The 12,927-nt window shown below is 48.7% G+C and overlaps 1 protein-coding gene across 1 annotated transcript in view; it reads left to right on the top strand.

Moving 5' to 3' along the window:
* KSR2 (kinase suppressor of ras 2) overlaps positions 1 to 12,927 on the top strand; it is a 414,563-nt gene that overhangs the window by 399,060 nt on the left and 2,576 nt on the right. The window contains exons 15-17 of the mRNA XM_055080456.1: positions 216 to 312; positions 1,326 to 1,459; positions 7,318 to 7,449. Of these exons, the coding sequence (XP_054936431.1) occupies positions 216 to 312; positions 1,326 to 1,459; positions 7,318 to 7,449 (363 nt within the window). The remainder of the gene's footprint in view (positions 1 to 215; positions 313 to 1,325; positions 1,460 to 7,317; positions 7,450 to 12,927) is intronic.

The following is a 12,927-nucleotide window of genomic DNA, read 5'->3' as shown; positions in this document are numbered from 1 at the left end:
AGACGCGCAGGCTCAGCGGCCGTGGCTCGCGGGCCCAGCCGCTCCGCGGCATGTGGGATCCTCCCGGACCGGGGCACGAACCTGCGTCCCCTGCATCGGCAGGCGGACTCTCAACGGCTGCACCACCAGGGAGGCCCTATGTGTCACTTTTAATAACTGCTGTGTGTGGCCCTTATCGTAACAACTGCCAACAATTGTGTCCTTCTGCTTTCCAGCCTCTGTAAGGGCCGGACACTCTATTCTGTGGTGAGGGATGCCAAGATCGTCTTGGATGTCAACAAAACGAGGCAGATTGCCCAAGAAATTGTGAAGGTACCGTAGGGTCTGGGGCCTCCTCCCTGAACCTCAGAAAGACCCCTCCTGAGACTCATGGTCTGGCTTCAGATCAACAGTCTGGGCTTAAGAGAAATTCAACTTGACCTGAACAATAGCAGGCCAGATACAACCGTGAGGGATGGTCTACTAATGTTTGGTTTCCATCTGGTGCCCCATCATCATGATAATTGGATGTATGCAGAGACGGGGGGGGCGGGGGTACTCTTCTCACTGATAGACTCCCTTACCCCTTGAAGCCTTGAATTCCCATGAATGTAAGCCATCTCTCTCCACAGCTGCTGGGGAAGCATCAAATTGTTTGGTGGTGTTTGGGATTAAAACAAACAGGAACATCCTGTGTTTTCTGGTGGGTGCCTCATTAGTCCATCGTCTTCCGGTTTTTATTTCCCATTGGAAGTGTCAGGACTGAGCTGCAAAAAGAAATAAAAATGTGACTGCTCATTAAGGCAAAAAGAGAAATCTAGACATTTCACCCTTAAGCTTGACCTCCCATAGACCCTTCTCCATGTTCTTGATTATTGCCTCATGATATGTCTCTTAAGGAGCACAGTGAGATTCTGCAGTTGTGGGGGTTAAGTAGATCCAAGGAACAAGTCTCCTGCAGATGAGTTATTTTGCAGAATGGAAGTGGAGGAGATGGCTGATGGGGCTCCTTACTCTGGAGGCCTCTTTTCAGGTTCGTCCCCGTCCCTTTCCCTCTGGGGAGATCTTCCTTCGTTTCTTCTTCAGGAAGCAGAAGAGCTTAGATGGAGATGGTCTTGCTGTGATCTGAGGGTGGTGGCAGATTTCTGTCTTGGGGATCCTGCCTGTTCCCACTCGCCATGCCTTCTCCACCCCACCTGCAAACCTTGGCATTTGGGTCCCAGATCTGCAGCTGTTCAGTGTGGTTTCAGTGGAAAGGCAAGGCGTGTGAATCGTGAACCCAAGCCAGGCTGGCAGTGAGCGCATGGGTGTCCTCTGGCAGCTCCCTGCATCCTTGTTTCTTGCAGGGCATGGGCTACCTCCACGCCAAGGGAATCCTGCACAAGGACCTCAAGTCCAAGAACGTCTTCTACGACAACGGCAAAGTGGTGATCACAGACTTCGGGCTCTTCAGCATTTCCGGGGTGCTGCAGGCTGGCAGGTGAGAGGTGGTAGAAGGGCCCAGAGGGGTTCCTGACAGATGACGGTCAGGGGATGAGAAGTCACCCAGCTGGCTTCAGTGACCTAGACGCGATGCTGGACCTGAGGTCGCTTAGCTGCGCGGCTAGGCTGCTGAGCCCATGATGCAGTGCGGATGCCCAGGTCACACTCTGAGTCCCATGGGGCCTGTCTTGGAAATGGCGCCTTGGAATGGGCACCAAGCATCCTTCAATCCTGCAACGCCCTTGCCCTTGAGTTTCACTGGAAGACACTCTCCTTACTCCAAGCACGCGCATGGAAGTTGGGCTCCCCCAAGCACCCTTGCTCAACGTTTTCTTATGAATCCTGTTGTTTTAGAACAGCAGGAGAGTAGTTAAGAGCAAGGGATTTAAAGTCAGACCCACCCGGGGCCCAACTTGGCTCTGCCACTTATGAACTGTGCCTTCACTTTCCTGCAAGAAAAATGATGGGTATGATGATTCCTGCCTCAGAGGGTCGTTATGAGGGTAGAAGAAGACAGCACACGGCAAGCGTCCAGCACAATGCCTGGAGCACATCAAGCGCTACAGGTGATACTGGGTTGGCCAAAAAGTTCGCTCGGGCCTCCTGTACCCTCTGCTGGACAAACCCGAACGAACTTTCTGGCCAACCCAATAGCTTCTGTGGGGTTGCTGTAATTAGTATTAATTTGCATACACCTCCTCAGTATCACCCAGGAGGGTCATTAACTATTGTTAAGTAATAAACTACCAGCCACCACTCACCCTAGAGCAAGCTACCTTGAGTTGACCATGTGAAAAACAGCATGACCCCAAATAACCCATAATTCAGAAGGTCTGCCCTTTGTGACTTTTAATTTGGACTGTGTGCTGCACACACACACACACACACACACACACACACACACACACACACACACACACTTTAAACCCAGCATGTTCTCTCTAATCATGCCTCTTTTAACAAATGGTATGCCTCTCCAGAAAGGCAGCACCCCCCAAGCCCTGGTTTCTCTCATTGTACTTCCATTTCAGCTGCTTTGGAGAATCCCTGATCCCTTTGAGGTATACCCAGGAGCCCCCCAACAAGTGAATTTTGTTCATGCTCTGTAGTACCTTGAATCTCAGTCAGACCATCTGAAATTTGGTGGAGCCCGATCTAGCTGTTCCTGTGTGTTACAGTAACAAACAGAAGCTTAAGGGTTTTTCTTTAGATTTTACTCCACCCAAAGAGATTCATCTCCAAAACTACATATAGTCCCTAAGATAAGAAAGTAAGTAGACAGGAAATTAACAAATGGATCAGTGGATAGATGGAGAGAGTCATCAAGTCAGAACCCAAGACGCCAAGAACCCACTTAGGTTCCGGTTTACTGGTTGGGGAATCGCTCCCTCCCTGTTTCCATTGCCGCAGGCCAAGGGCAGAGGAAGCAGTTGGTGACGTCACTATGAACCCAAGTATTTGTGTCAAGACAAGAGGTTCAGCAGGCGTTGTCTTTAACCTAGCTCAAGGCCCTTAAGAAAAAAAAAAATCAGATTCCTCCCTCCTGGTGGCAGGTCCACACGCTTTCTCCTTGTCAGTGGCTTCTCCCCCAAAAACCAGAGGGCCTCTGATCTTTTCCCTTTATTTACTTATTAAAATTTATTTATTTATTTTTGGCTGCGTTGGGTCTTTGTCGATGCATGCAGGCTTTCTCTAGTTGTGGCGAGCGGGGGCTACTCTGTTGCGGTGCGCGGGCTCTAGGCGTGCGGGCTTCAGTAGTTGTGGCACGTGGGCTCAGTAGTTGTGGCTTGCGGGCTTAGCTGCTCCGCGGCATGTGGGATCTTCCCGGACCAGGGCTCGAACCCGTGTCCCCTGCATTGGCAGGCGGATTCTTAACCACTGTGCCACCAGGGAAGTCCCTGATTTTTTCCCTTTAGATTCATGGTTTTCTGAAGCCACAGGGAGACGAGAAAGCAAAGGGAAAAGGAAAGACCTTCAGCTCATTCATGAAGGCCCAGTGTCAACCAGGAAGGGAGTGCAAGTCAAGGGCAAGGTGGCGTCTGGCCTTGTCACCCAGACAGCACACCGCCCCCGCCCCCACCGTGTCCCAGCCTGGCTGTCAACGCAAACCCAGTTAGTGTTGCAAGAGCCAGGGAGCCCTCAGCAATCTCTCCCAACCAGAGATCCACAGCGTCTGGCTACCCAGGAGTAGCCATCGGTGACTTCCTGTGCTTTTTTCCCTGTTGGAGGGAAAATAGGGCTTAGTTCAGAACTTTGCTCCCAAATGGTGTGCTATAGAATTCGTGTAGAATTGTGGTTAGGAGTTTAGTCGCTGGAGTTTTAAAGACTTGCAATCAAACAGATGTTAGTTCTTCCACTTGTTACCTCCATGGCTTTGGGAGGGTCACTTAAGCTTTTTGAGGCTATTTCCTGACCCATAGAACAGGGGTGATATCCATCTGATTGTGGGCACATAAGAATTAAGTTGGGTGGACAGCCTGCCATGCTCAGCAGGAGTTACTTGCCTTCCTACCCTTCCCTCAGTTAGACCTTGGGGCATTGACAGTGCTGGGTGCCCAGAAAGGGTAGATCAGCCGGGCCTGGGGCAGGGGCGGGGGTAGCAGTAAAGCGAGCACGTTCGGAACATCCAGACAGATGCCAGGGCTTCCCCTGAGCCCGTCCCCGGCATTGCCTTGCCTACAGCTGTTCTGCCATCGTCCAGAAAAGGTGTCATTTGAGAAGCCAGTGGCATCATGCCGGTTGCCCACAGGCTGTTATTGATCATAATAATAACCATAATGAAGATGATTTGGGTTGGTCACCGATGGGTCCATCACCATGGCAACAGGACACCCCAGGGGGTCTGTGCCAGGCCTGGCTCCCAGCCCCCTCTAGGCACGTGCTCACATCCGCCCCAGGATGATGGTTATCGAGTGGCCAGCACCCTTCTTCCTGGCCCAGCCCTGCAGTTGCAAACCTCCACTGCCCCAGTGAGTCAGGAGGAGGCGGAAGGGGCTGTTGGATGAGTCGGGAGCTGGGAAGTTTGCCCTTTTGGCAGCAGCCTTCCGCTCCACCCCACCCCACAGGGCCTGGTCATGCCAGGAGAACGGCGGCTGGCCCAGGCCACGGCCCTTCTTTCTTAGATGACGTTCTTACTTTGGACTCTAATCTCCATTCCGTTTCTGAGTCCTCAAGCTACAAAAAATTCCCTAGGGAATAGTGATGTCCGGTAATCGTGTGGCCCTGGCAGCTGACCCAGCCCTTCTCCTTTCCATCCTTGCACCAGCCATGTGGAGTCCAAGTTCATGTGCCCATTTTGCAAACAAACTTGGATGGGAAAGTAGAGACCCAGGTCTGCTCAAGGACAAACAGCTAGTAAGCAACAGATGGGTCCTTAAAGCCCTGCCAGTGTCCCCAATTCTAGAAGCCAGAACTCATTGGACACTGCCAGCTCACAGGCTCGCCAGTGGATTTGAGTCCTATTTTCCGGCTCCAGCAGAGGATGTGTCCTGTCAGGTCTGCTGTGTAGAGCACAGGAGCACGTCATGTGTCACTAAAGCTGAAAGTGAAATTTGGACTATTTCCTTGTTCTATGTATAAATTAGAGCAGTGATTTTTTTCAGCTGGGACTCTCCCACCCCCACCCCAGAGATATTTGTGATGTCTGGACACTTTTGGTTGTCACAACAGGGAAGGGGGTGCTACTGGCATCTAGTGGGTAGAGGCGAGGGACGCTGCTGCACATCCTGCAGTGCCCAGGACGGTCCCTCCACCACGAAGAATTGTCCAGCCCCAAACCCAGAACTCCAAACTCCTGGAGCCTCTTCCGTCAGGGTTCTCTCATCCCCTCACACGTGTGGTCCACAAGCTGACTTTAGGGAGGATGCGAACAAACGTTTTTTTATCTTAATTTTAATGTGTACTAAAAAAGTGCTAGTTTCCATTTACGATCACGTTTAAAAGGTAACCTGTTAAAATACATATAAATGAAAAAAATCCATTTGTAGTAAGTGATCATCTAGAGCAGCACTTTCCAATATGGTAGCCGCATATGGCTATGTAATTGTAACTTTAATGAAAATTAAATAAAACTAAAAGTTCAGTTCTTCATTTGCACTGGCTGGATTTCAAGTCCTCAATAGTCATGATGGCTAGTGGCTGCCATATTGGACAGCAGAGATGGAGACCATTTCCATCATCATGGAAAGTTCTGTTGGATAGCACTACTGTGGAAGGTGTTCAGATAGGGCAATAACCATGATTATGGGATATGCATGAGTACAGTTAAGGGAGCAGTGCCTCACACCTTAAATAGCTCAAAGCCCCAGGTCTCCAGCAGATCCCCACATGCTGGAGGATCTGGTCCTTCCTGATCTCACTCTTGATGGTTTGAGAGATCCATCCCACTCTCCCTGTGTTAACTGACCTTTTCCCAGGAGTCTTGAATCAGTGGAAACCTCATAGAAGTTCAGATTTCAGTCCCAAATAGCAAGCTCTGTACTTGCTGAAGACTTACAATATGAAGAAGGGAGCCAGTATCCTTTGTCTTCTAAGAATTTCACCCACGCATAGATGTGGGTGAAGAGATAGATGCACAGTACCTACCCAAGGATGTGCATTGCAGCTTTGTTTATAATGATGAGAGAGGGAATCACCTTAGGCCCATCAACAAGGGAATTGTCGTGTACAATTTAATGGATACGTGGGGGAGCATGATATGTCCCCACTACACTGATGCTCTTTGGGTTTCTAGAACACCCCAGAGAGGGCCTGCCTTGGGCCTTTGTCCTAACTTCTATCCTGCCTAGAATATTCTTCTCCTTGTTCGTATGGCTGGATCCTTTATGTCATGAAAATCTTAGCTCACATTTTACCTAAAGTAAGCTCCCTCTTGTCTTTGACACGTTCTCCTATTTTAATCTTTCCTATTTAGATAATTCATTTGTCATCACTTTCCCCTACCAAAGTACAAGCTCCAGGAGGGCAGGGACTTTGTCATTCTCGTTCACTGCTGTGGTCCCAGTGCAGAGACCAGAGCCTAGGCGTAGAGGGTGCTCATAAATACAGTCGGTCCTCATTATTCGCGGATTCCATATTTGCAAATTCACCTACTCACTAAAATTTATTGGTAACCCCCAAATCAATACTCATGGCACATTCACAGTCATTCGTGGACACGTACAGGGTGGTGAAAAACTTGAGTCAACTGATGCACGTGTTCCCAGCTGAGGTCCGAGGAGAGGATGCTGGAGGATGCAGTTTTGTTTCAGCTCTCATCAGCGGTGACCAGAGGATGGAGATGGGATGGTGCAGTGCAGGGCAAGAAGCTCCAGCTCTGGGGCCAGCTGGATGGGTTTTGCAATTCTGCCCCCTGGTAGTGGGGCAGCCTCAGGGCAAATCACGTAATACTTCTGAGCCTCATTTTCTCTTGTGTAAAATCAAATAGACTAGGATGAATTGTTTTTAGGATTTAAGATTATAATCTTTTTGAGATGTGTGCATGCGTGTGTATATATGTATTTCCTCCAGGAGCAAAAACTCAGTTTTCACTAATTCAGTGTTTGCTGAGACTTTATAGAACATAAGCGCCATGAATAACAAGAATCGGCTGTATTTGTTCAATGAAGATGGAGAAGGGGGCGCCTCAGAGGCGAAGGGACACGATGACTGTTTGGGTGTTGGGTGTCTCTCTCCAGATCAGCCTTTCCCGCACCTCCCACTGAGTCTTGGCCTCAAGTACAAAGTCAGGCAGTGCTTGATGGGGGGGCTAGGGATGGGGGAGGAACACAAGAAAGCCAGCAGAGATGGTCCAGGGACTTGGGGTCCGTGATGGAGGACTGGTCCTCCCCGGGCTCACTCTGTGCTTTGCTTCTCCAGGCGTGATGACAAGCTGCGCATCCAGAGCGGCTGGCTGTGCCACTTGGCCCCGGAGATCATCCGCCAGCTGTCTCCCGACACAGAGGAAGACAAGCTCCCCTTCTCCAAACACTCGGACGTCTTTGCGCTCGGGTAGGTGGCCCACCCTGGCTTTTGAGAGCCCCAGCCTGGGCAGAGGGGCACTTCCCAAAGCATTCCTTTAGTGCTTTTGGAAGGGACAGGGCATCTGTCTGCGGAGGAAAAGGTGGCTGGATTTCTGGTTGAGTTAGGGGGAATCTGAGTGGGCTGTAGTAGAGAGACCCTAGCAAACCTTCATGCCTGGTTTCTGACTGGTTGTGTGACCATGGCAAGTTACCTGATTCATTCATTCATTCGTGCAATAGCTATTTACTGGGTGCCTATTATTAACAAATTGTCAAAAACTTAGTGGCTTAAAACGACCTTTATTATCTCAAGTTTCTGTGGCCAGGAATTTGGGCGTAGTTCTGAACTGGCTCAGGATCTCGCATTAGGCTGCAGTCAAGATGTTGGCCAGGGCTGCAGTCTCATCTGAAGGTTTGGCAGGCTGAGGATCCATTTCCAAGGTGGCCTGCTCACATGGCTGTTGCCAGGAGGCCTCAGTTCCTCACCACACAGGCCTTTCCAAAGGCTGCTTGAGTGACCCCACAGCACAGCGACAAGAAGCTGCATTGCCTTTATGACCTAGTCGCAGAAATTATACATCATCACTTCTACCGTATTCTGTTTGTTAGAAGCAAGTCAGCAAATCAGGGGGAGGGGGATTAAGCTCTACTTTTTACAGGAAGGCGTATCAAACAATTTGTGGACATTTTAAAACCACCATAGGTCCCTTTTCTCTCTTGTCTGGTGGAAGACAGACAAGGAAACAGTTTTTGTACAAAATTCCGTGATAAGTGCTATGCTGGGGATAAACACAGGACTGTGGGAAGAAAGGAGGAACTAAATCCAACCTGGGAGATCAGAGAGAGCTTCCTGGAGGAGGTGACTCCTGAGCCTGTGTTAAAGATTGAGTGTAAGTAGTCCAGGTGAGGGTAAGGTGAAGTGTTCCAGATAGAAGGAGCACATGAAAGGCAACAAGGGTGAAAAAGAACAAACGGCCCACAATGGAGGAATATGTGGGGAGCAGGAGTGGAGGGAAGAAGAGGAAGCTGATGGATGGAGAATCAGGAGGAAATGAGCCTGGGGTGGTGAGATGAGAGACTAGAGAGGAAAGAAGGCATTCTTCAGGGACCTAGAGGCTGAGTTAAGGAGTTTTCATCTTCAGGGCAGTTGGGAGCCACTGATGGTTATTGAGCAGGAGAGTGACATAATCGCACTTTGAGCTTTAGAACAATCACTACTGTGTTGAAAGCGGAGAGGAGAAGGACAAGATTGGGGCCGGTTGACCAGTCCAGTGGGGAGATGCTGAGATTCTCTGCTGAATCAGTGCCAGTGGGTGTGAAAGCTGGGATTGGACATAAGAATCAGCATTTTGGGGGTGGAAGTGATAGGGCTTGATTGTTGGTCTAAACGTGGGAGATGCCAGGTATCTACCTGAAGCAACTTGGTAGAGAGTAGTGTCATTCACCAAAGTAGAGACCCTGGAGGCGGGGCAGGGTTGGGGCATGCCAGGAAGGCAGAGAGATCAGATTTGGACACAGTGAGTTTGAGCTACCTTGGAGACAGCCTAGGGAAGCAACCAGAAGGTGGCTGAATCTACACATTTTAAGTCTGGGAAAGAAGAGTTCAGGACTTGTCGGCAAAGAGAGAGTGACTGCAGCTGTGGGAGAGAATGAGATGGCTTTGAAAGTCCAGAGGAGGGAGAGAGGGTCCAGGGCACAGCCCTAAGATGCAGATGCAGACGCTCTGAGAAGGTACAGCACGAAGGCTTCCATGCGCCTATCCCTCAGATGGCCACGCTAACCCTCCCCTTACCTTGACCATGGGGGCGGTCACACGGACTGGCAGCGATAAGGTGGGAAAGCTGTTTGGGAAAGTTGGAGGCTTGCAGATGTGTGCAGTTAGGTTTAGCGCCACCAAGAGATGTTACAGAGAACGTCTTCCATGGAAAAGCACCCCTGCTGCGTCCTCTCTATAAATCGGGGTGGGGGCAGTGTTTGCTGGCACATCAGGATTCTCGCCATCTGTCACTTGGGCCCCTTAAGAGGCTGTCACTTGCCCTGATTAGTTTATGCCCAAATCTTTATCTAGTTAGATATTGTTATCTGAAACCAAATTGCAGTGATTAAGTTGGTATCTTTTACTATCAATTTAGCAAAAGAAAAAAGAATGTAATTAACAAAATGTACCGAAGTAAGTAATTGGTTTTCCACTGGAGTTTTAATCTTTAACAGTTTTTTTCCCCTTCAAGTGAGTTTCTCTTGAAAGTTAGGTTTGAAAGGAAGTTTTAATGAGGCTTTTATTCCTGACACTGCTGAATTCCGAGGGGCCTGGTGCTCCTGGTTTCCTGCCAATTAGGTGCATCTTGTTGCTTGGGAACGTCATGCTGCGGCATGACTTAGAACAAAAATGGACTTTTAAAAGTGCATCGAGCACCGTGTTAAGCTTGTGATGGGTGCTGTCTCATGGCATCTTCAGAAGCACACTTTGAAGCAGGTACCATTGTTCCCAGTTGACAGATGAGGAAACTGAGGTTCCGAGTGGCTTAGTGACTTGCCTTCTGGTAATTAGCAATGAAGCTGGGAGTCAAACTTGGGACATCCTGACCCCAGGGTGGGAGCTTTTAACCACAGAGCCCCCAGGCTTGAGAGTCATTTCACCACTCAAAGCCCTACTTCCCTCAGCCATAAATCAAAGATAATAAAGCCCACTGAGATGGTCTAAGGATTGAATGAGGAAACACCTGTAAGGCACACAGCCCAAGGCCGAGCTCCTGATAGGCTCCCTTCCCCCGTTCGCACGAGTGGTGCCTACACTGTGTGTGCCTCCTTCACTAGGCCCCAACCGTCAGCTAGAGGGTTGCCCTCCCAGATAGTTCACTGCCCCAATTACAAAGGACCCTCAAATGGGATGGAGTGTAGGTTTCTCAGTATAGCATAATGGCCAATGGTGTAATTCTGTAGTCAGACGGCTTCAACTCTGGCGATACCTCTTATTTTGCTGTAGGACCCTGGGTAAGGTATGTAACCTTTGTGAGCCTCAGTTTCCCCGGCTGTAAAATGGAGCTGATGATAGCACTTCTTGTTTAAAATGTGGGTTTTATTATTATTCGGGTTTGGTGAGGCCAATAGATCAGGAAACAAGAACCACTGGATAGTTTGTTATTCACAGTCCCCAGAAGGAGAGGGCACGTCACACCACGCGGGGCCACACGGGGAAACACCAGGGTCGGCCAGGAGGCGGAGGGAGAGCAGGAAGAAAACGTGGGCAGGAGCCGTTATTGTGGTTTTCTCGGGAAGGAATGGGCGAGGCAGGGTAAGCAGGCTTAGTATTGGCTAGTTTAACTAATTTCAGTGGGCGCTGGGGTATGGGGGCTGTCCTGAGTAGGGCAGGGGAATATTGGCCCTGAGTGTGAGAGCCGGATAGAGGAGATGGAGGGATGGAGGAGGGCTTTGGATTGGTTCGTCTGCATATGGAAAGCACACTTACAGGTCAGTCCTTTACTATCTCTAGGAGTTGGCCAGCCCTGGGAGGGGCAGTCCCTCCAGGGTCAGCAGGGCCCCAGATAGCAGAACATCAGAATAAAAGGCATGCGAGTACACCTCCCCCATAATCATAGTAAATACCAAAGGCTAAGATTAGTGTCTAGCACAGCGTGAAAACTCAATAAGTGTTATTGTTTATGATGAAGGGAACTAGAATCTTCCAGCACTTAACTTGAGGACTTCCTGGCCACCTAACGCAACATCCCAGCACCTGAGCATCACCACCCCTCCTCGCCCCAGAGGGACGAGAAGATGCTAACTGAGAGGCTGACCCCTAGAAATAGCTGGTTTGATACAGTCCTCTCTCAGTCAGAAGGATAACTGAGTGCTTCGTGTTCTTTAAAGCAAATTTACATAAATTATCTTAGGTTAGAGGAAAGATGGTCTCCTAGGATTGTTTCAGTCAGTCCCTGAGTTGGGGAATCTTCTCAGTGAGTTGAGACCTATCCCCACCGTACAGCTCAGTGACACCCCAGCATCCTCTGAACACCCCGACGCATGCACCATGGTCCTCACTGCCGCGCACACCTCCCAGCGTCACTTATGCGCTGCCCAGCCCACCTCCCCATCCGTGCCCACGCGCCGCTCACTGCAGCAGGCAGTCATTTCTTCCGCCATTACAACGTCATGATTTAGGAAACAGACGATAACATAGTCGATCTCTCTAGAATAGTTCCGGCATCGAGTTGTTCTGGCATTCAGCCTCCCAGATAAACGTTCTTCCGCTGCAGTTTTATCCTCATTCTCACTTGGCAAGTGAGGAAACCTGGATTCAGAAGGGAGGCAACCTACCCAGTGACATATTACTAGCGTAGAATAGAATCAGGACTTGAACACAAGGCAGTCTGACCCTCAGATTGTGTTTTTTTTTTCTTTCCACTATTTCAAAGGAAGTTTCCTTCTTAGAAAACACAAATATAATAGAAAAAAATTCTGTCCTTTCTATCACTGAGAGGTAGCCCTTGTTAACATTTTGCTGTGTTGCTCTTATTCTCTTGTCCATACATATATAGTGGTATTTAAAAAGCATAACATAACTTACATACAGTTTTGTGTCCTGCTTTTTTCACTTAAAATTATATTTTGAGCATTTTTTATGTCAGCAAAATTTCTTTGAAATGTTATAATAATAATAATAATAAATATCTTAGTTTATGGATGTACCATAATACATGTAACCAATTCTTGTTATTTTTTTCATCTTTATTGGAGTATAATTGCTTTACAATGTGATGTTAGTTTCTGCTCTACAACAAAATGAATCAGCTATATGTATACATATCTCCCCATATCTCCTCCCTCTTGCGTCTCCCTCCCACCCTCCCTATCCCACCCCTCTAGGTGGTCACAAAGCACCAAGCTGATCTCCCTGTGCTATGCGGCTGCTTCCCACTAGCTGTCTATTTTACATTTGGTAGTGTGTATATGTCAATGCTACTCTCTCACTGCGTCCCAGCCTCCCCCTCCCCCCATGACCTCAAGTCTGTTCTCTACATCAGTGTCTTTATTCCTGTCCTCCACTAGGTTCATCAGTACCATTTTTCTAGATTCCATATATATGTGTTAGCATATGGTATTTGTTTTTCTCTTTCTGACTTACTTCAGTCTGTATGACAGGCTCTAGGTCCATCCACCTCACTACAAATATCTCAATTTCGTTTCTTTTTATGGCTGAGTAATATTCCATTGTATATATGAGCCACATCTTCTTTATCCATTCATCTGTCGATGGACACTTAGGTTGCTTCCATGTCCTGGCTATTGTAAATAGTGCTGCAGTGAACATGTGGTACATGTATCTTTTTGAATTACAGTTTTCTCAGGGTATATGCCCAGTAGGTGGATTGCTGGGTCATATAGTAGTTTTTTTTTAGTTTTGTAAGGAATCTCCATGCTGTTCTCCATAGTGACTGTATCAATTTGCATTCCCACCAACAGTGCAGGA

This window comes from Physeter macrocephalus, chromosome 19 (assembly GCF_002837175.3).
Source record: "Physeter macrocephalus isolate SW-GA chromosome 19, ASM283717v5, whole genome shotgun sequence".
In the NCBI taxonomy this organism is placed as follows: domain Eukaryota; kingdom Metazoa; phylum Chordata; class Mammalia; order Artiodactyla; family Physeteridae; genus Physeter; species Physeter macrocephalus.
Note: the sequence above shows the minus strand (reverse complement) of the source record. Positions and strands in the feature narration are given on the sequence as shown.